The sequence below is a fragment of the Vigna unguiculata genome, chromosome 10 (genome assembly GCF_004118075.2).
Source record: "Vigna unguiculata cultivar IT97K-499-35 chromosome 10, ASM411807v1, whole genome shotgun sequence".
NCBI lineage: Eukaryota > Viridiplantae > Streptophyta > Magnoliopsida > Fabales > Fabaceae > Vigna > Vigna unguiculata.
In genome coordinates this window covers 23,281,469-23,309,336 of record NC_040288.1, presented here as the reverse complement: position 1 = coordinate 23,309,336, position 27,868 = coordinate 23,281,469, and the positions used below count along the sequence as shown (strand labels likewise).

General features: G+C 38.4%; 1 protein-coding gene across 2 annotated transcripts; it reads left to right on the top strand.

Annotated features, from left to right (window-relative positions):
- The first annotated feature begins 20,835 nt into the window (after positions 1 to 20,835).
- Positions 20,836 to 27,495, top strand: LOC114166554 (receptor-like protein 7). Of its 2 annotated transcripts, none has more exons than XM_028051302.1 (2): positions 20,836 to 24,008; positions 27,258 to 27,495. In XM_028051302.1, exon 1 carries the CDS (start codon positions 20,871 to 20,873, stop codon positions 23,985 to 23,987), a length of 3,117 nt encoding a protein of 1,038 aa, XP_027907103.1. In that variant the 5' UTR covers positions 20,836 to 20,870; the 3' UTR covers positions 23,988 to 24,008; positions 27,258 to 27,495. The 2 variants fall into 2 exon arrangements, with proteins under 2 accessions (XP_027907103.1, XP_027907102.1); XM_028051301.1 differs by lacking the exon at positions 27,258 to 27,495 and adding an exon at positions 25,627 to 26,039.
- Positions 27,496 to 27,868: the final 373 nt, after the last annotated feature.

Below are 27,868 nucleotides of genomic sequence, written 5' to 3'. Positions count from 1 at the left end.
CAACATGATATAACATGTAACCATTGCATTTAACACATCATTTACCTATTTAATCAAATAGAAACATGATCTTCAAGTAGATCTTCATCAATCTTCATCAATCACATGAGATCTTCATTCACTTTACTTTATCAAATCTTTGCACAAAGCTTGCTTGTGCCAACAATCTCCCCCTGATTTGATGAAGCTAACATCCTCGAGTTGAATTGATGAATTAAGATCCATAGAGAAACCTGAAAAAGCTTGTGCATACAATATACAAATATACAAACACACATCCAAGCAAAAAACACACAAGCATTCATACATATCACATATGCATATGCTCCCCCTATCATTAATAATTTGATTTAAATTCATATTTATAGATCAATTAGCTATATTACATGGTTCCAACAGATTTAATTTCAGGTTCTCAAACTTTAACCAATTTTACTCATTTTTCTCACTTTTGGATTCATCAAATGAAAGATAATGCACATATCATTTTGGAAAGAGTAAAATTTTCATTAATACATCAATCATAGATTTGCATCATTTTGTATTAACTATTTGATTTGCATCATTTTGTATTAACTATTTGATTTGCATCCTTTATGGATTACCATGTTGTATCTATAAATAAGACTCTTCCTATCAGTAATAAGACACACAAAAAAGTTGTTCCCTATTATCTCATTCTCTATTCTTACTTCTATGCTTCTCTCTGTTATAAGCTTTATTTCATAACAAGTTATCAGCACAATGCTCCAACCAACTAAAGGCTAATGGAAGCTTTTTTTCTATGTTATGCATGTCTTAATCCAGGCTCTTCCTATAATCCTTCCTTCATTTACAATTCTATCTTTCATTTTTTTTGTCATAAGAATGGTTTGACTTTATCAATCTTCATCTTTATCTGGTTATTATTATTATTATTATTATTATTATGATAATTATTATTATGATGATTATTATTACTATTATTTTATGTGCTAATTCTAATCATGTCAAACCTTACAAATTTTGAATTTGTGACCCTTGATATTATGAGGAATAATTAATTATATTTGATATTAAATTTTGAAATACATTTAAATGCAATGGATTTGGTGATACCATTAAAGAAAGATATAAAGCATTTTAGCAACTAATTTGTTCCTACGATAACAATATTGTGAAAAAAGATTTCACAAATATTCTGAATTTATTTCATGTCTCTGTATGGCTGAACAAAGTAATGAGCTTTTGATAGAAAATCATGAAACCTTTCTAATTGGTTCTGTTCCATTCCTAGAAGTGAATACTTCAACATTTGATTTGTATTTTCATGATTGTGATATTGATTATAGACTTGGTTATAAAAGAAAATGCAAAGACACATTTTGTCACTAGAAGTGGCACAATAATGTGAAAAATGGGAAAGAAAAATGTGAAAATATTGACAAATAAGATGAAAGTATATATTATCATTACGGTGGTCAAGGCCATTTGAGTTGTATTTGTTGTACACCAAAGCAACTTACAAATAATGAGAAGAACATAAAAACACATTTTGCTTATGAAGATGGTGATTCTGATTATGGCCATATGAATGCTACTCATCTTGATATTATTATTTTATTTGTTAAACCAAGTGGAAGTATTGATCACCTTATTGGTTATGAGAGTGTTAAAAAAATTATCAAATTGATATTTATGTTTATATAAAGAATGAAGGTTGACACTAGCACCAATGATGAGGATATGTGTCCTATTGATAGTGCAACAACTTATACAATTCTCAAGAGTAATACATTTTTCTCTTGTTTAGTAATGCGAGACATCAATGTTAGTATTATTTATATTACTACATATATATTTGAAGGCTCTAGAAGAGCTATTATACTTCTGCCAAGAAGTTGAATATAAACTTATTAAATTTCAAGGATATTTGTCTAAATGGATATCATATTGATACAAACAATGAAAAAGATATGAAATATCTTTATATCTTTACGATTGAGTTGAAAAAAAAGTGTATTAGAGAAATTATCAACATTCTCTTATGTTTTGTACTACACATATATTAGTACTATTGAAAATCATGTCATGGTAAACTAGAAGTTTACGAATCAAAATGAAGGCCATGTTTGGCATGATCAGTTGGATGATTTGTACTACACATATATTAGTACAATCAAAATGCATGTCATGGTAAACCAAAAGTTTACGAATCAAAATGAATTCCTTATTTGGTATGATTAGTTGGGTCTTCTTGAATCTATTATGATGTAGAAAAAAAGGTTGAAAAACTCCTGTGGAAACCCACTTAAGAGTCAAGAAACTTCTTCAGACCAATGAGTTCTCATGTACTATACGTTCAAAAAAGCTGATGATAAGACCATCACTAGAAAAATTAGAAATAAGTCAATCTCATTTTCAGAACGAATACAAGGTATTAATTGATGCATCAACACACCCACCATGTTGATCATTTATACATTTCCTGGTTTTAATTGATACACCAACTAGATGGTCACATATTTTTTATTATCAACTTGTAAACAAGTACTTGCAAAGTTATTAGTACAATTAAGAACTCACTTATCAGATTCTTCGACTAAGAAAATTTATTTTGATAATACTGGTGAAATTACATCTCATGTTTTTCATGAGTATTGTATATCAATTGCAAGACCATTACTTATGAGAGTTAATCTTCCAATGGCTACTTGGGGATATGCAATTTTGCATGTTGCATTATTGATTCGCATCAAACCAACAAGTTATCACAAATACTCTATTATACAATTGGTTTTTGGTCAATGACCTAATATTCTCATGTAACAATTTTTGGGTGTGGTGTATATGTTTTCCCACCAAAAGGGACTATGATGGGTCCTTGGAGACAATTATATGTTAGATATGTGTAAGCCCTTTTTTCTATTCTAATAAGATTTGGGCTTGACCTTATTAGAGGGCTTGGGGTCAGCCACCTTGGTACCCCCAAGACCCCTTCCAACCACTTACCCACTCATGTTGTCTCCTTTTTCCAAAAATAGTTCCTCTTCCCCCTCATAGTGCTAAAACAAGAAGCTCTACTAAGTGAAACATCCCAACTAGAAATTACTTTATTAAAACGACAAACTCTTATTATTCCCAAACGTGGGAAAATTTAAAATTATTTTTCAAGCGCCATAATTCAAATATAAATAAATAGAATTCTTATTACAAGTTTTCAAAATCCAACAAAATAAAAGAACATAAAAAAAATCCCTATCTCAAGATCCCCAAGCTAGCCCTCTCTCTGTCTCTATGCATCACCAGCATCACATGTATTATCATCTGCTCCCGTGTAACGAATCACACGATCATCGCCAAACACAAATAGAAAGGGTGAGCTTATAAATAAAACTAACATATAATATAACGGGATAAAAACAATACACCCATATAATTCACCCGAGTTAGTTCTTGGCCAAGAGCTTAATCCCTAAGGCTTTTCAACCTTCACGACACACAAATAGTTAGCCTTGGATTCAGAATTTATGATGCTCAAACGAACCTGCCCTCTCGTGGTCCTGCCTCTACAAACCTCCCTGCTCGTAGTCCTTCCCTACGGACCTACCCACTCGTAGTCTAACACACGTGATCCATAAGCTACGTACCTCCCCGCACGCAACATCTCTCAAGTGTGAGCACAGAACACATGAACCTACCTCGCTCGTATCCCCACACGAGAGTAACTGAATATGAACCTCCTTGCTCATATCATCACGTGTTCACCACCATCCATGAACCTACCCGCTCATGGCACAACATCTTCTGATCCAAGTCCCCATCAAGGCTACAAACAACAAACGCAAAATTGTACTTTTCTCGCTTAGGCTAGAAGCCTTAGCTCAAGCGACCAGGCCACCACAAGTGCAGGCATCCAGTGAATTCAATCACTTTATATTTATTAGATAATTGAGTCAAAGGGTATTGCATGTTGACAAAAAGAAGATGGACATCTTCCTCCAATAAGGAGTTTTGATGATGATGATGATGATGACTTATGAAGAAGTATGGAAGACTTGATGATGATGCATGGAAAAATGTTGAAGACTTAAAAGAATGCTTCGATTCAAGAGATACATTGAAGAATTAAGGGTTTAGTTATGTAGGTCTTGTAATATGTGTAAGTTATTTAAAATTGTTAAATTAGAATGTCAAGAGTCAAAAGACAAAACCCAAGTAGTAAAAGACCAAGAGAATTTTATTTATTTGCAAAACTCATTGGAATAATTTATTATTCTTAGTGATAATCGATTATCTTAGTTAAAACTAATTTTTGAGAAAATCCTCTACTGATAATCGATTATCACCTGCTGATAATAGATTATCTTGACTGATAATAGATTATCACAGCGAGGAAAATATTTTTACAAAAGTTTCAGTGATAATCGATTATCTATGGCAATTGTGACTTAAATTTTCATATTATTAACCTAATTTCAAAATACGCTTCTATAAATAAAGTGGTAGGCTTTCATTTCAAAATATAGAAGGTAGAGAAGTCTGAGTACTTGATAACTCTTTGTGGCAAGACTTTGAAAATCCTAGTGTCGGTAGAGCGATAACGTTCATCAAGTGGGATCTTGAGTGATTGAGTGTTGTTGCTATTGCTAGGAGAAGCCGATCATCCTTTGTGTAATTCAAAGGAGGTGTTCATTCCTTGTGTGATTCAAGGAAGGTGTTTTCATCCCTTGTGGATTTCAAGGGAGTTGTCTTCATCTCTTATGTGATTAAAGAAAGGTGTTTTCTAAACCCTAATCTTTCTTATCATTAATTGTAACTTTGGTTTATTTTAGTGATTGAGTTAATCTCGTTTTTGAGAGATTAACAACTAGACGTAGGGTCTTTTGATCTGAACCAGTATAAATACTTTGTGCAATTTTCTCTTCTCTACTCTCTTTATTTTATTGCGTTTATTAAAATAAAGGAAATAATTTTAATTGATCTTTGATATTAAAAGTGAAAATTTTAAAAGCACAATTTTTATTAAGAACTCAATTCACCCTCCTCTTGGTTTTTTTCCAAACGCTAATCATTACGCTGCATGATACCAACAATTGGTATCAAAGCTTGCTTTGATAGTTTTTCAAAATTTTCGGAAATGGTTGGACAAAACCAAACTTTTGCTGATGGTGCGTTTATTTATAGACCTCCACTTTTTACTAATGAAAATTATCCTTTCTAGAAAGTCAGGATGCAAATCTTTTTCGAGTCTATTGATAGAGGTATATGGGATGCTATTTTAAATGGTCCTTTTGTTCCTACTATTACTGTTAATAATTTGCAGGAACCTAAGCCCTTTTCCCAATGGAATGTAGAAGAAAATAGAAGGGCTCAATATGATGTTAGGGCTAGAAATATGATTTCATCTGCTTTAACCCTTGATGAGTTTTATAGGATTTCAGTTTGTACAAGTGCCCAAGAAATGTGGGAGATTTTGCGAGTAACTCATGAAGGAACAGATGATGTTAAGCGTGTATGGAAGAACTCATTAATTCAAGAATATGAGATATTCCGAAAGCAATAAGGCGAAACCATCTATGATGTGCAAAAGCATTTTACGCACATCGTCAATCATCTTTCTGGGTTAAGTATAAAATTTTATATTGATGAATTAAATATTAAAATTTTGAAATATTTGAACAGAACATGGCAACCAAAGGTTACGGTGATCACTAAATCTCAAAATCTTGCAAGAATGTCCATGACGGCTCTTTTTGGTAAGTTGAGAGAGCATGAACTTGAACTTGGGCATTTAAATGAAGAAAAGGACCAAGGAAGGAAAAGGAACATAGCTTTCAAATCTGAGATCATCAAAAGCAAAAGCCCTAAAGAAGATGATGACTCTAATGATGAGAATATAAGCCTAATGATAAAGAAGTTCACAAAGTTTATGAAGAGCAAAGGCAAAGGTCAATACAAAAGGTATAAAAACGAAAACCAAAACTTTGTTTCAAATTTCAATTGCTATGGATGTGGTGAAATAGGTCACGTAAAAGCGGACTACCCAAATGCTAAAAAAGGTAAAGAGAAGAAGGGCAAAAAGGTTTTCAAGAAAAAGAAATGGGAGGATAACAATTCAAGTTCTTTTTCAAGCTCATCCAACTCTAGTGAATCTGATGAAGAAGCAAATATGTGTTTGATTGTTGACCATGACTCTTCTGATAGTGAGGTAAGCTCTTATGGTGAAAATGATTATGATGCTTTATATGATGCATTTCAATAATTACTCTTTAAATCTAGTAAATTAGATGCTACTCACAAGAAATTAAAATTTGATTTTAAGGAGTTACAAAGTAAGTTTGAAAAGTCTCTTAAGGAAGAAGAAGTCTTGAAAACTAAAATTTCAATTTTAGAAAATAAAGAGACTGAAATTATTGAATCTGCATCTTGTAAAAGCTATATGTTTGATTTAAATATTCTAGAAAAACAACCTGAAGATGCATTAGAAAATAAAAGTGTTAAAAAGCCTAATTTTAAGAAAAATAATTTAAGTAACAACAAGCAAGCTCCTAAGAATAAGAATAAAAGAGCCCATAGGGCATGGTTCGAAAAAGGTAAGCCTTATTCTAGGAATATAAATTGTGGAACATATTTTTATTGTATGCAAAAGGGGCACACTTCAAATAAATGTAGAATCAAACATTTTGATGTCCCTAATGGAAGATGTGCTTAGATTCCTACTATAAAGTAACATGTCTCTAACCTCAAAGGACCTAGATAAGTTTATTGGGGACCAAGATGTTATTATTTTTTGTCTCGCAGGTTATTTCAAAATCAAGAAAGTCTCTTTGATGTTCAAGAGCTAATATATTCACCAAACTTTTGGTATCCTGGTAAGATTAATGATCTTAGATGGGTTTGGGAATATTATATTTGTCTAAAGTGGTAAAATTCATTGATTTTAGTGTTTTTTGAAAAACTCCGTTGTGATAATCGATTATCTCAAGTGATAATCGATTATCAGCAAATCTGGAAATTTTTGTTCGTGGGTATGAAACAATAATCGATTATCTTAAGCCGATAATCGATTATCTTGCATAATAGAACACATATTTTCAAATTCTTTACTATTTAAGTGAGCTTTTAGAAAACTTAGACCATGAGCAACAATTAGGTACTTCATAAATGCAAATTAGTACGTTGGAGTTCATTTTGTTAATAAAACATTTTCTTCTTTAAACCCATTTTTTTTTCATCTTTAGAGTCTCTCTTTCATTTAGGGGGAGGAGTCTTTGATTAAGGGGAAGTATTTGTTCTTGAAATGTTTGTGTTTATCAAAAAGGAGAAATATTACATGTAAGAGGAGTTTTATATCTTAAACAATTTTTTTAAGAGGAACTTAAGTTATTTGATTTAGCGGGATTTGTCTAAAGAATTCATTTTTGATTATGATAAAAAGGAGAGAAAATTTAATTATCTTTTATTTGGATTAACTACTCTTTTCTCTTAAGTTGTTTATTAAGAACAAGACATATCGCAAGTCTTCAGCAATTTTTGATCATCATCAAAAAGGGGGAGATTGTTGACAAAAAGAAGAAGATAGACATCTTCCTTCAATAAGAAGTTTTGATGATGATGATGACTTATGAAGAAGTATGGAAGACTTGATGATGATGCATGGAAAAATGTTGAAGACTTAAAAGAATGCTTTGATTCAAGAGATACATTGAAGACTTAAGGGTTTAGTTATTAGGTCTTGTAATATGTGTATGTTATTTAAAATAGTTAAATTAGTATGTCAAGAGTCAAATGAAAAAACCTCGTAGAGCACTAAGAGAATTTTATTTATTTGCAAAACTCACTGGAATAATCGATTATTCTTAGTGATAATCGATTATCTTAGTTAAAACTGATTTTTGAGAAAAGCATCTGCTGATTAACGATTATCACCTGCTGATAATAGATTATCCTAACTGATAATAGATTATCACAGCGAAAAAAATATTTTTACAAAAGTTTATGTGACAATCGATTATCACTTATGATAATCGATTATCTATGGCAGTTGTGACTTAACTTTTCATATTCTTAACCTAATTTCTAAATAAAGTGGTAGGATTTCATTTCAAAATACTGAAGTTAGAGAAGTCTGAGTACTTAAGAACTCTCTATGGGAAGGCTTTGAAAAACCTAGTGTGGGTAGAGCGATAACTTTCATCAAGTGGGATCTTGAATGATTGAGTGTTGTTGTTGTTGCTAGGAGAAGTCGATCATCTTTTGTGTGATTCAAAGGACATGTTCATTCCTTGTGTGATTCAAGGAAAGTGTTTTCATCCCTTGCGGATTTAAAGGGAGTTGTCTTCAGCTCTTGTGTGATTACAGAAAGGTGTTTTCTAAACCCTAATCTTTCTTATCATTAATTGTAACTTTGGTTTATTTTAGTGATTGAGTTAATCTCATTTTTTAGAGATTAACAACTAGACGTAGGGTCTTTTGATCCGAACCAATATAAATACTTTGTGCAATTTTCTCTTCTCTACTCTTCTTTATTTTATTGTGTTTATTAAAATAAAGAAAATAATTTTAATTGATCTTTGATATTAAAAGGGAAAATTTTAAAACCTCAATTTTTATTAGAACCTAATTCACCCTCATCTGGGTTTTGTCCAAATGCTAATCATTCCGCTACGCGATACCAACATTGCATTGTTTGCCATCACATGCCTTGTGTGCTTATTGAAATGGCTGTTTAAAATCTGCTTGTTTATATGTATGATGAAAATTACTTTTATCTCTAGCTTACCCTTTTATTTGTTGTATGTTCTCTGTTTGGCTTTTCTTTTTTGCGATGATCACCAAATGTTTAATGTGAGCAGATGTGGAGATTCCTAGAGATCGTTCAGATGAGGGTGATGTTGCTGTCCAGTTTAGGGATGTTAGTTATGGCTCTTTTGAGCATCTTTTAAAGCATTGATGCTTAGGTAGTTTCTTGCTTTGTGAGCAATTCTTTTGCCAAATTGTTTCTTTAATTCTTGTTCGAGGCATTCTTGTTGTGCCTTTGGATATTCCTTTCAATATACTATGAATAACTCTAAAGGTTGATTCTTATATACTTTTCGTCGGTGCTCTATATTTTTTTTATACTATAAACATGCGACGTTTTATTTATTAGAATTATTCTACTAAATCGGGACGTTACATTGGATATCATTCTTCCTCAATAATAAAATATCTTGAACTTTCAATAGGAAACTTATTAACAGTTCGCCTTTTTGACTGTCACTTTGATGAATAAGTTTTTCCAACATTAGGGGGAGAAAGAAAACAATTGGAAAAAGATATTAGTTGGAATGAATTATCATTACCTCATCTTGATCCTCATATAAAAGAATGTGAATTAGAAGTTCAAAGGATAATTCATTTACAAAATTAGTCAATCAATTACCTTATGTTTTACTAATAGAAAAAGGGTAATTAATATCAGTTGCTAATGCTCCAAAGATAATTGATATTAATTCATAACACGCCTAAAGCGTGGTAGACCTATTAGTTCTAAAGATAAAAACTATTGAATGAGAAAGGGAGCTAAAATGCAAGATGACATACTCAAAAAGGTGGAAATCCCAAAAGATTCATTTGACATAATTAATGATTCGGTTCCAGAAGAACCTCAGGTACCTAAAATTGTTCAAAATGAGGAGATCTGAATAAAGTATGTCATGAATCATATAATATGGAAGAAAAATGAAGTCAACATTGTCAAAACTTTTACATATAATATAACGATGAATGTTATGAAAGACAATGAAGATCAATAACCAATGATCATTGAATATTGAATATAGCGATTATAAGACCCGTGAAAATTAATTAGTTAAATAATTAATTAATTAATAAATACGGGTAGTGGGAGCCTTTATGGCATTAAATATTGATTGGTGTGGCGTGGAAAAGTACTAGCTCAAGTGGTTGTGAGTACTTTCATTATGTGAAGGGACTTGGGTTCGAGTCCTATGTATGCTACTTTTGTGTTGTTTGATTTTTATTAATTTTTAATAATATGTATGATCATTGTTCTTACGAGACCGAATGTTGAGGGCTTCGGACGGCTGATCTCGAAGTAGGGTACCTGCAAAAGACACTCTGATGCCTAAGTCAGTACTGGATGTCAGAGTATCAGAATAATTTAATGCGTAATCAACGCATGGAACAATGTGCTATTTATACCTTTTTTACCTGTGGGCCCTACCTGGGATGGGCCTTTGGGCCCAATATTCCCTTTTTGGCTATTCTTGGATCTAGTGCTGAGGGGAGAAATTACCAAGAGGTCCTTCGGGGGTTGGCGGTATTCGGTATCCGGTCATGAGGGTCTCTATGGGTGGATGATCTTATCTTGTTGGTCGGATTGGCTACGCCACGGATCTGGACTGTCTTGGGGAAGGATGCCCTCACTTTTGAGTAAGCGGCTATCAAGAGGGTGGTTAGAGGGTAGGCAGCTATTAGGAGGGTCATTAGAGGCTGCGTACTTTGGGAGGTTTTCTTTGGTAATATATGCGGCCACAGGTTTTGCTGGGGGCCGTGTTTTAGGGAGGGTGTTCGGTATGGTGTGTGCGACTACTGGGACCATTGTCGAGTAAGCGGCTCTGAGGCTTTGTTGGGGGCCGTGTACTAGAGGGTGGGGTCCTTCAGAGCAGGAGGTAATATGGGCGATCATTAGGCTTGCTGGATGGCATATGAACCAGGGGGAACTCGGTTAAGGTAGGAGGTCAGCGGGTGTGTCCGGTGCCATGTATTTAGGTTTGGTTGGGACATCAGCCTCCCATTCTTGAGGAGACAGTGACGTAAAGACTCATCGGGTTCCGGCGTTTTTGCAATTTTCATTTGCGGACTATGGCCGTGTATCCTATGGATATACCAACCTCCCAATCTTGAGGAATCGAAGTGACGTAGAGACTTATCGAATGGCGGTGGTGAGTGCCTGGTGTGGATGGGCCGCTATGTTTTGTTGTTTTGGTGAGGTTGGGGTTAAGTGTGAGCTTGTGGGTGGCTGATAGAAGGTGCTACTGGGGTGTCAGGGTGCAGTGAAGTGATGTGACGTTTGGGTTGCACTGTTCTACATCAGGGTGCATTTTTCGAAGTGGTTTGGGCCTTGGCTTGTACTGTTTCACGTGGGATCTGAAAGGGTGCGTGGTTGGTATTTAAGGCTCGTGGGTGGTGGTTGGTTCACACTTGCATTTTGCGCCTTGATTTCGTCAAGAGAGATAACGGCTTGAGATTAGAGATATTCACGTGAAGTGGCCGTGTTGTTTCTGTGAAGGTATGTCGTCTTCTTCTCATGGTTCTAATTCTGGGGAGTCTGATGCAAGTTATGGAGAATTAAGGTTGGAGTTTCTTAGTAGTTCGTTTGAGTCGCTGCGTGTTGAGGTGGAACGGGAAGTGCGTGAAGATCCGCCTAGTGAGCACGTCGAGTCCTTATGGCCGAAGCGGGACGGGTATGGTTGGGTGGTCGAAGGTGTGAGGAATTGTTCCTCAAAGTATAGGTGGTCTCGGCTGCTTAAATCTTGGTTGAATAGTATATACCTTTTTTAAAGGGGTTTTGATCCGGACACTATGCGTGTGGAGCGGGTGAGTGCCGTGGAGTGCTTCTACCATGGTAGAGAGGGTGCGACGTCCGAATTCTTTTATGTGTACTCATGTATGTTTGTGAAGTTCACATTCGTCTTCCGTTCGACGATTTCACGATGGGCGTCCCCCGGTTATTGAACGTGGCGCCTACCTAGTTGCATCCAAATAGCTAGGGTAGTTTGCAAGCTTTCAGATTGTTGTGCAGGGCGCTTACATTAGAACCGACTGCCGAGAGCTTCTTGTATTTTTACGTGACCATACCGAGGGAGCCGTGTAGTTGGGTTTCACTCGTGGGTAGACTTAAGAGTTGCGTGTTGGATGGGTTCACGCAATCTTTCAAGAATTTCAAAGATGGGTTTTTTCGTGTGAGCATGGAGGCGGGTAGGCGGCCGTGGTCTTTGGATGAGGGGGGTGCGGCGAGATTCCCGCTGTATTGGATGAGTTCTCCTACAAAGTGGGAATTGATGGCGAAGGAGGCACTGGATGTGGCTAGTAGGCGGGTTGTCGATGCGTTGGAGAGATTGCCGCCTAGGGCCCCTAGGAAGTGGATCGTGTGTTGTTATTTAACCGATGATCCGGGGCGGGATGTTTGTGGTATGTTTTCTTGTAGCCGTACTAGTTCGCGTGTTGGACTAATCTGAATATGTTGCTTTTTTGCAGGTGTGATGGATCATTATGCTAAAAAGGTGGGGGCTTCAGAGGATTTGTTTGCCAAGATTAGGGATCAGTTGGCGGCTTCTTCAAAGGGGGAGGGTTCTTCAGAGGCACCGATATTGGCTGGTCCCGTGGTAAAGACAGTGCGTCCTGTAGTAAAGAGGCCGGCTGTGTCGAAGTTGAAGGGTATGTGAAAGGATAGGAAGAGGCTTAGGGCTCTTGCCAAGACTGGGGGGGTTGCGCCTGGTGGATCCAATAACCCGAATTTGGGCGATTTCGAGAATGCGAAGTTTCAGATGAGGAAGGGGGTGGAAATTAAGTTGACGGACCCGGAGGTTGCTATCGTTGAGGCCGTCGATCCTGGTTTGATTATGAGGGCTCTGAATGAGTACATGTCGTGAGGCCTTGTATTGGGGCGAAGGTTGTCGACGATGATGCAGGAGGAGATTGCTGCTGGTGACAAGAAGAAGTTGGCGGACGAGTTGGCTACGCTGAAGGCGTAGGTGGAGCGTGATCAGCGCAACTGAGATGATGAGAAGAAGTTGGAGGCTGAAGTGAAGAAGTTGAAGGTTGGGATGTCGGCTGCGGAGAAAAGGTTGAAGTTGAAGCAAGTTGAGGTGGATGAGTTACAGGCGAAGAGGAGTGCAGAGGCCGAAGAGGCGGCTGATGAGATCAGTGGTTTGCAGCAGGCCGTGTACTCGGAGCATGTGAAGGGCTTCAAGAAGGCATTGAGGCAGGCGAAGTTTTTGTATAAGGAGGTTTCCATCACCGACTGCCGTTTCAACGTCAATTTGGATATATACGATAATAAGATGATGGACGTGGTGGAGATTAGTAGGTTGAAAGTGTTGGCGAAGGAGGGGGAGGCCGCTCATGGGGAGGAGGAGGCTCTTGTGACGAGTCCGGTGAATGTTGGTGGTGACAATGTTTCTAACAAGGAAGTTGCAGAGGAAGAGGTCGAGGCTGCTGATGGGGAGAATGATGTAGCATAGGAGTAGCTAGTTAGTGTAGTTTCTTTGGGGCGAGGACGCCGACACTTTTTGTTTTTGGTATTTGTAGTTGGGTGTGTGCCCACTTGTTTTGAGCTTATATTGTGGCCGAGTGCCGCTTTGTTTTGTGTAATTTTAAGGGGGCCGTTATGTACTTAAGTTTGCATCATGACCGATGTTGGGAATGAAAGTTGAAAAAGTTGTTTGTTTATAGCTTTGTTTGCATTTGGTATGTCGCGTGATTTTACTTGTTCAGTTGATGCCGTTTATTTGCTCGTTTATTCGTATTGTTGGTTAAGGACGGCGTGATTTGTTTGGTTGTGTTATTTGCGATGCGCTTAAGTTAACAAACCTTGGGTTGACGATTTTATACGGCTTCTTGTGGTATATTGGTGTTCGGCTAGCGACGCTTAGAGTAGCGGCTGGGGGATGTATTTATTTTAGTTCGACCAGCGACATTTAATGTGGTGGCTGAGAATGTTGATTTTAGTTTCGACCAGCGGCACTTAGAGTAGTGGCTGGGAATGTTGATTTTAGTTTCGACCAGCAGCACTTAGAGTAGTGGCTGGGAATTGTGGTAGACAAGATCTTTAGTAATGGATTTCTTGTAGTATATTAGTGGGTGGATGCCTCGTTAAAACCTTCCTGGCCAAAACCCTCCTTAGGGAAAAACTGCCAGGGCAGGAAAGAGTACATCCATTTACAAGTGATGCTCAGCTGAAATAAAATTTAAGGTGGGAGATGTTCCAAGTGTTAGGTAGCAGCTCCCCAAAAAGTTTCTCCAGACGGTATGCTCCCTTGCCGACATCTTTCAATACACGGAAGGGTCCTTCCCAGTTTGGCGAGAATTTAGCTTTGTGTTTTCGGGCTTTACTGGCTATCCTCCAGACTAGGTCTCCCTTGTGGAGAGAACGTGGCTTGAGTTTGGAGTTGTATCTTCTGGCGGCTCTTAATTTGGTCAAGAGGTCTTGGATGCATGCTTTTTCTCGCGTTTCGTATAGGAGATCGAGATGGGTATTCATGCAGTCGTCGTTAAATTCTGGATTGTGGTGCCACTGACGCAGGGATCGTTGTCCGATCTCTACGAGGATCACGACATCGGTTTCGTAGACAAGGGTGTATGGTGCCTTATGGGTTGATGATTGGGGGGTGCATCTGTATGCCCAAAGTATTTCGAGCAGCTCGTCTGGCCATGTTCCCTTTGCTCCGTCTAGTCGTTTCTTGAGTTGGTCGAGGAGGACTTTGTTCGCGGCCTCTCTTGCCCATTTGTCTGCGGGTATTCGACAGAGCTTGTGATGTGCGTGATTTTCAAATTTTGGTAGAATTTGGCGAGACCTTTGTCTATGAACTAGCGGCCGTTGTCGGTTATGATTGTGTGCGGGATACCGTAACGACAAATAATGTTCTTCCAAACAAATCGCTGCACCTGGTTGGCCGTTATGGTGGCAAGCGGCTCCGCCTCGATCCACTTAAAGAAGTAATCTACGGCGACAAGGAGGAATTTGACTTGTCCATTTCCCGGCGCAAAAGGGCCGATGATGTCCATCCCCCATTTGGAGAATGGCCATGGTGATGACATATGGTGGAGTTCTTCTTGGTGCATGTGCGTTACGGGCCGTGCTTTTGACATTGGATGCATTTTCTAACGTATGTGGTGCAATCTTCGTCCATTGTTGGCCAAAAGTAGTCGGCGCATAGTATCCCAGCGGCCATGGTTTTAGGACCTTGGTGTATCTCTTGCATAACGTACTCGGCTTGTTCTTGTGTGATGCATTTGAGCAAGGGTCTGTTGAAGCCTCTCCTGAATAGTTCTCCTCCAATTAAAGTGTAACGTGCCGCTTTCCGAGCCCATCCCTTACCTTCGTTTGTTGGGGTGGCTCCTTCTTCTAGGTATTTGACAAAAGGTTCCATCTAGGTGCCGGTTGTGGTTATGTTAAGGCATTGATTATTTTGTTCGATGGAGGGTATGTTGAGGGTGTGCTGTAAGAGTGACTTGTATCGCCCCTTCTTCTTAGTGCTGGCGAGTTTGGAAAGGATATCAGCTCTGGTGTTGTTACTTCTAGGGACATGTTCGATTTTGAAGGTTTCGAAATGTTCAATGAGGGCTGTCACCGTGTGGTAGTATTGTGAGAGCATGGGGTCCTTGACCTGGTATTCGCCGTTGAGGTGTCCCACTGTGAGTTTGGAGTCCATTTTGCACAGTAGTTTCTTGGCGTCGACGTCGCGTGCTAGATTGAGGCCGACTATTATAGCTTCGTATTTAGCTTGATTGTTTGAAGTTTTGAAATTGAAGCGGAGGGATTGCTCAACGAGGATGCCACCGGGGCCTTCCAATACTATTCCTGCGCCGGTGCCTAGCGGGTTTGAAGAGCCATCTACATGCATTGTCCAACAAGTGTCTTGGGTGGGAGGTTAGTCTCGAAGGTCATTGGTGAAATCTGCTAAGCATTGTGCTTTGATGGGTTCGTGCGATTCATATCGGATATTGAATTTCGACAATTCGATGGCCCAAAAAGATAGCCGACCTGCCAAATCTGGTTTTTGGAGGATTTTTTGTACAGGGTGGTCTGTTTTGATGATGACTGTGTGGGATTAGAAGTATGAGCATAGTCGGCGGGCTGCTGTTATTAGTGCAAGGGCTACCTTTTCTATCATCTGATATCGTGTTTCAAGATCTTGGAGGATGCGGCTTGTGAAGTATATGGGCTATTGGGTGTTGTCCTTCTCTTGGACGAGCATAGAGCTAACGACGTTCGTTGATGCTGCTATGTACATTACGAGGGGGAGGTCGAGATCTGTCTTGGTAAGAATAGGGGGGTGGTGAGTAGCTATTTTAAATTGTTGAAATTCTGCTCGCAAGTCCCGTCCCAGGTGAACTTGGCTGATTTTTTTAGTAGCTTGATCATCGGTTTGGTTTTGTCCGCTAACTTTGGGAGAAAGCGTGAGATGGCGGTTAGCCTGCCCACTAGTCGCTGAACTTCTTTGACGTTTGTGGGACTTCTCATGTCAATTATTGCTTGGCATTTTTCAGGGTTGGCCTCGATCCCGCATTATGTAAGCATGAAACCGAGGAATTTGCCGCCGTCTACCCCAAAGGTACATTTTTTGGGGTTGAGTCTGATGTTGTATGTTCGTAGGGCCTTGAAGACTTCTGCTAAATCTGTTGAGCGTTGCCTAGGGTTGGGGGATTTGACGATGATATCGTCAACGTAAACCTCCACCGTTTTGCAGAGGAGTGGCTGAAAGACTCTATCCATCAAGCGTTGGTATGTCACGCCGGCGTTCTTGAGGCCAAAGGGCATGACCTTGTAGAAAAGGTTGGCCTCCTCTGTGATAAAAGTGGTTTTAAGCTTGTCTTCATCGACCATGGGTATCTGATTGTAGCCAGAATAGGCATCTAGGAAACTTAGTACTGCGTGCCCTGCAGCTCCATCGACTAGTTTGTCGATGCTGGGTAGTGGGTAGGCATCCCGTGGGCAGGCTTTGTTTAGGTCCGTGTAGTCCACGCACATACACCATTTGCCGCTGGATTTCTTTACTAGTACCACGTTTGCCAACCAGGTTGTGTATTGGGCTTCACCGACGAATCCGGCCTGTTTTAGCTTATCGGCTTCTGCTATGGCTGCTTGTCTTCTACTTTCTCTGAGTTTCCTCTTCTTCTGGGAGATAGGTTTGGCATTGGGGAAGACGGATAACTTCTGGGAGGCCACTTTGGGGTGTACACCAGGGAGGTCTGCTGTGGACCAGGCGAAAAGGTCGGCGTTCCATTTAAGGATTTGTTCGATGTGGTGTTCCTCTCCATCGGGAAGGGTGGTGCCAATCTGGAGGAATCGATTATGCTGTGCTAGGGGGAGTTCTCTTATGTCCCCGACGGGCTCGACCCGGGATTCAGAGTTTATTCTAGGGTCTAGGTCGTCTACTGCTAAGGTTGTTCCTGCCCGGGATTGCTCGATGTTGTGGGTTGTCAAGGGCGGGTGGGGAAGTTTCAGGCTTGCTATATAGCATTCCCTGGCGACGCGCTGGTCGCCGTGTACCGTGATTATGTCGCCTTGTGGGGATGGGAATTTCATGGCGAGGTGTGGAGTGGATACGATGGCTCCCAAGGTGTTGATGGATGGTCTCCCCAGAAGTATGTTGTAGGATGTGTGGGCCTCAACGACTAGGTAGCGGAGGGGTATGGTCTTCGTTTATCTACTTTCTCCGAAGGTTGTGTGGAGGTCGATATATCCTTTGGTTGGGACCCTTTCGCCGGAGAAGCCATACATGGGTTCGTTATGGAGGGTGAGGTCGGCTAGGGGTATCTGTAGCTTTTTGAAGCTTTTCCAGTATAGGATGTCTACGGAGCTCCCTTGGTCGATAAGCATTTTTTTTACTGCAAAGTTTTCTACTTCTATGGTTATGACCATAGGGTCGTCTTGGTTGGGGTCGGTGCCTTAAAAGTCTGAGTCTGAGAATGTGATGGGCGACATTCTTCTTATCGTCCTGCCGGATACAGCGTGTACTGATTGGACAACTCTTAAGTGCTTCTTTCTGGAGGAGGACGACCTCCCTCCTCCGGTGAACTCTCCAGATATTGTGTTGATTGTTCCGCGCAGGGGTGGTCTATCGTCGGTTTGTCTAGGCTGTGGTTGTGCTGGTGCTCTTTGTTCTGTATGTTGTGTTCTTGCGGGCTCCCTTCTTAGTTCTCTGCGCTCAGTTCGTCGATCTGCTCGTCTTTCAACTCATCTATTGTCATTTCTCTCATATCGGGGTCTCATATGGTAGGAAAGGAACAAGTTCCTTAATGTGTATGGATATTACATGGTTGTGGCCATGTGGAAGAAAAGGATGAGGTTCCTTTGATGCGAATGATATAATACATGGTTGTGGCCATGCGGGATAAAAGAAAGGATTTTTTTCTTTTGATGTATTTTATTCTATATATATGATTGATTTATATATAATCATGCGTTATCTTTTTAGCTCACCCTATTTGCTTGTGTTTGGCGATGATCGTGTACGCGGTACACGTGAGCAGATGATATTGCAGGTGGAGCTGGTGAGGTTTAGCTGCGGAATGGGGGAAAGCCTAGGAATTTTATTTTATTTTGATTTGAAATATCTTGTAAACTCTAATGAGAGGTCTTTATATCATTTTCAGTTTTATAGACTATGGATTTTGGAATTTTTATTTGGAGGTAATAAAGTTTTAAATTTCCCGCGCTTTATGGGAAATGAAGTTTTATTAATGGTGATGTAATTATTATCTTATCTATTTTATTTAATTAAATTCGTAATATTAACGGGATGTTTCAACGATGAATGTTATGAAAATTGAACAAACCATTTTATTGATTAAAGCAATCAAGACGTGTGTGGTATAACCGTCTTATTGAGAACTTATTAAAAGAAGTATATAAAAATGATCCTATTTGTTCTTGTATTTATATGAAAAGATCCAAAAATGAATTTGCCATAATTATTGTTTATGTAGATGACATAAACATCGTTGGAACTCCAAATGAGCTCACAAAAGCAATTGATTGCTTAAATAAAGAATTTGAGAGGAAGGATCTTGAAAAGGCAAAATTTTTGTTTGAGATTGCAAATTGAGTATTTAAACATAGGTGTTTTTATACATCAAGAGGCTTATATAATTAAGGTCTATAATTCAACATGTGCGACAAACTTGTGGTCTATCCTTGAGAAGAATGAAATCAACAACCATATATGAAGACAATAGTGCATTATTTGAAAGGATGATGTAGAGATTCAAAAGATTCGTTCATGCAAAAATCTAGCAGATTGATTTACAAAGTCTTTGTCTTTGCTAAGGAGAATTTTTTAGCAATTGGTTCACAAGATTGGACTCTGTCATCTTAATGATGTTAGTTTATATAAGGGAAAAAATAGAAGATATAAAGAACAATATTATATATAATGATGTATTTTTTTCCTTCACTAGGTTTTTATCCTAAAGGGGTTTTCTTAGTAAGGTTTCAACGAGACACAATATTCTCTTATCAATGGACACCCAAGGGGGAATGTTATGAATTAATGGTCGTCTATTGATTTTGATACAGTTACTCGTATGATCGATATGATTGATACTCATATTATTCATTACTCTTTATGTAAATATTTATATTAACTATTTGATTTACATCCTTTATGGATTACCATGTTGTATCCATAAATAGGAATCTTCTTATCAGTAATAAGACATAAAACAATTGTTCCCTATTATCTCATTTTCTATTGTTATTTCTATTGTTCTCTCTGTTATTAACTTTATTTATTTCATAACAATAATATTTTATTTTATTTATTGTGATTATCCTTTGCAAAAGGAATAAATGCATATTCCATCAAGAGAAGTTAGATGCGATGAAACAAGTAGTACAAAAATAACACAAAATCAGATTTTACAATAAAATAAACGAAACCTTATTAATATTAAGAATATTCTAAAATACTTGGAATTGTTAATTAAACAAAATCTTAAATCCTAATTCCACCGATTATTTTTCATTGATTTTCTTTATTTAATGTATTTTCCGAAAAGAAAAAACAAGAACAATAATGTTAAATAAAATTTAATTTCTTCATATATCAAATGAAATTCAAAATGTAGTAAATAGAATTCATGAAGATGTCAAAATAGTTGTAATGTATATGTTTAATTAGTAATAACAAAGATGTAAATGAATAAGAAAAAAAATTCATCCTTTTTAATTTATTCGATGTAATTATATTTCAAACACGAACTCAAACTATTTATATTTATTTTATTTATACTTTGTCATTTCAAAGAAACAAAAATTAAACAACAATTTAAAATATGATTTTGTAGTAAAACATTGATGATTGCACTATATGAGTTCATAAGACGTCTACTTTTTATATTTTTACAAAATTTATTATTATTATTTTTTGAATGATTTACTATTTATGGTTTTAGATTTGCTATTTACATTTTTTTTAATTGTCTAATTGTATTCTTCTAGAATTTAGTCTTTACATTTTTATATGTTCTATCATTAATAATTTTATATCATCTATTACTCATTTGTATGATATAACTTTTGTATTTTTACAGAATTTACTTTAACACTTAATTTCTGTATCATTCACCCTTTCTTTTATCATAGAATTTATTATTTACATTTTTATACATTTCTTATTTCATTTAAAATTAAATTTAAATTCTTAATTTTGATTAACTCAATAAAATATATTATTTAAAATAATTATATATAATATATTTTATTATATATATAATTTAAATATATTTCTCTAAACAATCAAAATATTATTATTTAATTTTATAAAATATTTATATTAAATTATAACTATATTATTTATGAATTCAAATTTATAAAATAAATATTTTATAATTTTTAAAATCCCATGCATATATTATGTATTAATTCAAATTAATAAAATAGATATGCGGAACTAATTGAATGGAGTGAACCTAGACCCGCAACTGGGACGTTTCTAAAGAGTGCGATGGTGGGTTCCTAGTGAAAGTGTCATCATTGACTAAAGACTTTCCCAAGGAAGAAGTTGCGAGCTTTTAAACATAACAAATATGTTTTTGGAAATGGGAACAACTATTTGTATTTCAGTTTTCTACAATTATCATAATTACAATCTACAATGAGAACCGAGTTAGTCTCAGCACTTGTGGTGATGTCATTGTTTTGGCTGTGCCTCTCTAACAACCTGTTTGTGGTTTCTGGTCTTTGTCATGATGATCAGAGGTCATTGTTGCTCCAACTCAAGAACAACCTCACTTTCACCTTTCAAAGGAGCACCAAACTGAAATCTTGGAATCTAACTAATGATTGCTGCGGCTGGATAGGGGTATCTTGTGACAAGAAGGGACATGTTACTGCTCTTGACCTCAGTAGAGAAACAATCACTGGTGGTATTGACGATTCAAGCAGCCTTTTCAGTCTTCAACATCTCCGGATATTGAATTTGGCTGATAATAATTTACACTCTGTCATTCCGTCTGCATTCAAAAGGATGGAAAATTTGACCTATCTGAATTTGTCATATGCGGGCTTTGTGGGTCAGATTCCAATAGAGATTTCTCAGATGATAAGGTTGATTACTCTTGATCTCTCTTGTTTTCCTAATTTTGGGCTGAAGCTTCAGAACCCAGATCTACGAAAGCTTGTCCAGAACCTCACAAGTATTAGGCAACTGTATTTGGATGGTGTAACAATATCAGCTGCTGGACATGAATGGTCCAGCGTTTTGATGTCACTGCATGACCTGCAAGAAGTTCGCATGTCAGACTGCGATCTTTCAGGACCCCTGGATCCTTCTCTGTCAAGACATGAAAGTCTATCTGTGATTCTTCTTGAAGGGAACAATTTATCATCTGCAGTGCCAGAAACATTTGCCGATTTTAAATTTCTGACCATTTTAAGTCTTTTTGATTGCCAGTTGACAGGAACATTTCCGCAGAAGATCTTCAACATTGGAACATTGTTAGCTGTTGACGTAGCCTGGAACCACAATCTCCAAGGCTTTTTTCCAGACTTCCCACTAGGATCTCTTCACACTTTAATAGTAAGTAACACAAGGTTCTCTGGAGCATTCCCACGCTCTTTTGGTAACATGAGGAACTTATCTCATTTGGATTTTTCTTATTGTCAATTTAACGGAACAATTCCCAATTCATTGTCAAACCTCACAGAACTCACTTTCCTGGTCTTGTCATATAACAACTTCACAGGTCAAATACCATCATTTAATATGGCCAATAAGCTTACGGTGTTAGACCTTTCTTATAATGGTTTGAGTGGTTCAATTCCATCTTCTTACTTTGAAGGACTCAACAATCTTGTTAGCATTTACCTATGTTTTAACTCGATTAGTGGAAGCATTCCTTCATCCCTTTTTACACTCCCACAGCTGAAAACAATTATGCTTTCGAATAATCGGTTTTTTCAACTAGACGAATTCACAAATGTGTCTTCTTCCAAATTAACCAACCTCGATTTAAGTAGCAATAATATATCGGGGCCTTTTCCAAAATCCATATACCAACTAAGTGGACTCGTTCTCCTCGTACTTTCTTCTAACAAGTTAAATGGGACAATGCATCTAAATAAACCTTCGGAGTTCAGAAATTTAGCTCTATTAGATCTTTCATATAACAATTTATCAGTCGAGGGGAATGTTACTAATGATGACACATCTTACTTTCCCAGCATAGAAGATCTACAGTTGGTATCCTGCAACTTGAATAGGTTTCCTGGTTTCTTGAGAAATCACTCGGAAATAAACTATCTAGATCTTTCAGATAACCACATCCATGGAATAATACCCAACTGGATTTGGAAACTGCCTCTTGCGGAGCTTGATATTTCTCATAATTTGTTGACTTATTCGGAAGGACCTTTGCGTAATTTTTCTTCCAATTTGAATATTCTTGATCTTCACGATAATGAAATTCAGGGGCAAATACCGTTTATTCCTACGGATATGGAGTATTTGGATTTCTCAAGAAATACTTTCAGAGGCGGTATCCCCGATTCCCTCTGCAATGCTTCATCTCTTTGCCTGCTTGATCTTTCCGATAACAATATTTCTGGAACAATTCCCTCTTGTTTATTGGAAATGGGTAGGAATCTTGAGGTATTAAATCTTAGAAAGAACAATGTCATGGGTCCTGTCCCAGGTAAGATTTCAAGTGATTGTTCTCTAATGACTCTGGATCTCCATCAAAATAAATTAGATGGAAAGATTCCGAAATCCCTTTCTAATTGCACATCATTACAAGTATTGGACCTTGGACAAAACAAGATCAGGGATGTTTTTCCGTGCTTGCTGAAGGACATATCCACACTCCTGGTCTTAGTCTTGCGAGAAAATAATTTATATGGTCACATTGGATGTCCAAACACCAATGCCACATGGCCCGTTCTTCAAATACTTGATCTAGCCATTAACAATTTCAGTGGCAAGCTACCTCAAACCGTGTTCACAAGGTGGGAAGCAACGGTGTCTCATGAAAACCAACCAGCATACACGGTAAAACGTATCCATTATGATTTTTATAGACTTGGGAGAAAATGGAGCAAAATATATTATTATGATTCAGTGACAGTTACAATGAAAGGGCAACAGAGGGATCTGGTTAAGATTTTAAGTGTTTTCACTTCGATTGACTTCTCATCCAACCATTTTGAAGGAGAAATACCAAAACAGCTATTTGACTTTAAGGAACTCTATGCACTGAACTTGTCAAACAATGCTTTTTCTGGCCAAATTTCACCGTCAATTAGAAATCTGAAGGAGCTTGAGTCCCTAGACTTATCAAATAACTCATTCGAAGGAAATATTCCCTCAGAGCTCGCAAGTTTATCTTTCCTATCATTCCTGAACCTCTCCTCGAATCATTTGGTGGGAAAGATCCCAACAGGTACCCAACTTCAGTCATTTCCAGCTTCTTCCTTTCAAGGCAATGATGGCCTCTACGGTCCTCCATTGACTGATGAATTCGATGGCAGACAGCCAGGGGTGTTACAACAACATCAAACCTTAGTTTCTACCGTTGGTTGGAATTTTCTTAGTGTGGAACTGGGACTGATTTTTGGCCATGGAATGATTTTTGGTCCACTCTTGTTTTGGAAGCAATGGAGGATATGGTATTGGCAACTTATTAACAAAATTCTCTGTTGGATCTTCTCTCAACTCTATTTGGAATATGCAACAAAGAGAGGTCAAACCTATATAACTCTAAGATGGCAACATTAGCTATTAATAACCAGTAAGCAAGTAAGTAAAAATCCTGATAAATCATCTAATCTTTTGTCATGTTTATTTTTCTCAATTCAATCGATGTTTGATTTTTGTCTGCAATAAATATTTTTCTAAGTTGTATTGATTAAAAAAATGTAAGTTGATTGATACATTTTAAGTAAGAGTTAGCTATTCTTTTAGTTCTTAAACTTCAACGCAAATTGAAGTTCATCTTTATTTGAAATTTAATATATTTTTTATTCATAAACTTTAACAATGAACCAATACAATTATTTTAATCTACTTACATACCGGTATTTAAGTTATTATACCTTTTGACATGATTTTCATTAAATGTTTATTGAAAAACGCATTTAAAACGTTAAAATTTTTTTAAGTAATTATATTAGAAGATTTATATTGTAAGGCCCATTTCTTTTTGTCCCTTTTATTTTAAGGGTTGTCCCAATCTTATGGGCCTAAAGGCTGGCCCAAAGAGGAAGGGTCAGACCTAACCTACCAATCCTAACCTTGTGCTCATTTCACTAGTGCAGAATTCTCATTTTACCTCGTCTTATATGCCTCGGTTGACCAGAAACCGAAGCATATAATGGCGCGGTGGCATTTTTGTTATTAGAGTCAAGTTTTAGGCCTCGGTTCTCCAAATACCCGAAGCCAAAGAGGGGTATAGGCCCCGGTTCGCTCAAAACCGGTGCCAAAGAGGGGTATAGGCCTCGGTCCAGTAGGACCCGAAGCCAAAAAGTTGCTGGAAGTCAGGGGTATAGGCCTCAGTCCAAGGAGACCCGGTGCCAAAAGAGGGTCAATGGCTTCGGTTCCTCTAACAACCGAAGCCATACCCTTTATTTAGGGTTCAAAATTCACAAACCCTTCTTCCGCTCCGCACCACCAGCGCCTCTCTCTCTCTGCGAGCACGAGCCTCCCCCACAATCTTCCACACGCTGTCACCGGCGCCCGAGCCCCGCCGCCGCGAATCCTCCCTCGTCGACGCCTCCGATGGCCCCAACTATGGCCCCGCACCACCAGCGCCTCTCTCTCTCTCTGCAAGGACGAGCCTCCCCCACAATCTTCCACACGCTGTCACCGGCGCCCGAGCCCCGCCGCCGCGAATCCTTCCGCGTCGGCGACTTCCAACACGATGGCGCACACGCCGAGGCCGAGCTTGGCGGCGAAGGAGAGGCAGGCGGCAGCATCGCAGGTTGGAATGGCGGCACCCGCAGAGATGGAGGGAGAGAAAGTCGCGGAGACCTCCAGCGGCACCGGTGGAGATGAAGGGAGAGAAAGTCGCGGAGATGGAGTGATCTTGGGTTGTTCTACTCTCCTGCAGTTTGTGTTTTGGTTTGAATGCAGGATGATCAAGCACGCGGGGTGAATGCAGTTTGTGTTTTGGTTTGAATGCAGTCTGCAGCAGCCATGAGCGAGCAAAATGGTGAATTAAAAAAAAATTTATTACCTATGGCCTCGGTCCTAACTGACCCGAGGCATAAAACTGGGTCTATGGCTTCGGGTGATAACCGAGGCCAAAAGGTAAACTTTTTGGCTTCGCCCCAATATGCCTCGGTTCCAGACCCGAGGCAGAATGCGGAAATTAACCGGGGCAGAAAGCCCTTACTGCACTGGTGTTTTGGTAACACAGAACTTTCACAATCCTGAGAGCGGCTACTGTTTTTCCTCTGCTAGGGTTTACTCCTAGCCTTGAACCAGTGAGCTCAGTTATGTTTCCTAGCCTCATGTAAGTGCTCTACACCTCAGGTCTTGTTTCCTTCCGCTTTTATGTTTGTACTTCCAGTAGGGGTTCGTCATAGGCTTATGTATACTCTTCCACATCTGTCCCGCAGCTCAGTAATCTGCCTTTGGAGTTTCGCGTTCCGCTGTTGGAGACGCAACCCGCTCTTAGCCCTTTTCCAGGTACGGGAAGTTAGGGTTTCGGGTTTAAGTTGATTTTTGGTCTATTCTTGAGTTTGCTTGATGTTGTATGGCGAAATCATTGTTTTTGGTGCGTGGAATACCCTGTATGGTTGTTTGGATCGGAATGTGCATCTATTACAGGAGAAACCAGGGCGAGAATTGGTAATTTCGCCCAGGCGAGCCGGATTCGCCTAGGCGAGTCTGGCAGAGGCTTGCCCAAACTATTTTCGCGAAAAGTCGCCCAGGCGACCTGCTCGTCATTTTTAGCGAGCGAACCACTCGCCCAAGCGAGAGGGGTCTCGCCTAAGCGAGATCCCGCAGTGGTTCCTGGTTCCTGTTTCGAGCCCTCGCCTGGACGGAGGGGGACTCGTCTGAGCGAAACTTTCTCGCCTGAGCGAGGCCCTTCCGCCTGAGCGAGGGGCTGGGCGAGACAACGTGTGGTTTGGTTGCTTTGTTGCCTTTGAATGAGTGGTAATTGTTTGGGTATGCTTGTATGTCGAGATGTATGTATATATATATGATGGATTGCTATGTATGCGTGACATGATTCATAAATGATGAATGATGGGTGTTGTGGAAACTTGGCATGTATAATGAATGTGTGGTTTGAAACTAAAGGAACATGGTATTGATATGAGATGAGGCCCTAGACTCATGGGGTGGTGATGATCAGAGGTATGGATTCGAAATGTGATACGTATGAGGAATTAATCTCAGGGGTTGGTATGGAATTGTAAATATGATTTAATGTTCTTTTACTTCTGATTTATGAATGTTGGTCTGTGTCAGCGTGTAAATTCCTTGGGGGTCTCTAGGTGAGACCTTAGGGATTGCGCTTCAGTGGTTGGGACGTAATCCCATGGCCCCTGTTAGTGGGTGCCCATGGGGGTGCCCCATCTGTATAACTGGGTAAGGATTCAAGTTAAGGTTGCATCCTGACACTCTAAGGAGCCAGTTAGTCTCACTTAGAGCGGACTGACTCCTGTGGTGAGAGTAGCAGGAGGCCTAAAATTCATTAAGGGCTAACCTTGTGGTGAGGGAAAATTGATCCATCATAACACTTGTAACACATAGCTCGGGGGTGAGCAGCTCGGGGATGAGCAGAGGTATCCACCACAAGTGCGGGCATTCGCTGAATCCGACTAAGTTATACGTATCCGGATAAGTCGAGTCGAGTCGTAGTATATTGAATGAAGAGTCATAACATGCTTGGTTGTTATATGGATATGGGAAGATGAAAATATATTTGACTGTATGATGAATATGTTGTTGGCTCTAGCTTACCCGTTTTGTTTTATGGTTGTATTGTATGTGGTTGTTCTTCCTTGCGATGATCATCAATTTAATTGATGGGAGCAGATGGGCGAGGTTCCCGCGGTCAACAAGGAAATGGCGATTTCGTTGCTTAGCCATCGAGGCTGGATCTTATATTTCTTTCCTTCATATTTTTCTTTAGGGCTATGGCCCATGTATCGCTCTATGCATTTCTACTATATTCTCTTTTGTTAGAATTGTATCTAGTTTTTGTTGACATCGTGGTGTGCCCAGGTTGTAGGGTTGTGTTAAGGACCCCAAGACTTCGCTACTATACTTTTTTGCGTGACGTTTCTTTTAATTTCATTTAATAATTAAATGGGACGTTACATATATCCATTTATTTTTTAAAGTTTGAGAACTAAAATATATCAAAAGTTTCGTATAAGGATGAATTTTGATTTCATGTCAAAGGGACTTAAAAAAACGTACCTAACCCTTATTTTTATAAGCACCCAACAATTTTAGGATTAATATATGTCTAGTTCTACGAGTTATACGTGGTTTAGTGATAACAAAAGTGAAAAAAATGTAGTAATTCAATTCTCCCACTGAAAAAATATTAATGGTTAACATTTATTGATACAAAAAATCTATTGACATTTATGTGTCGTATGTAAGAAAAAATTGATGTGCCTCATAGAAAGTATTTTTAG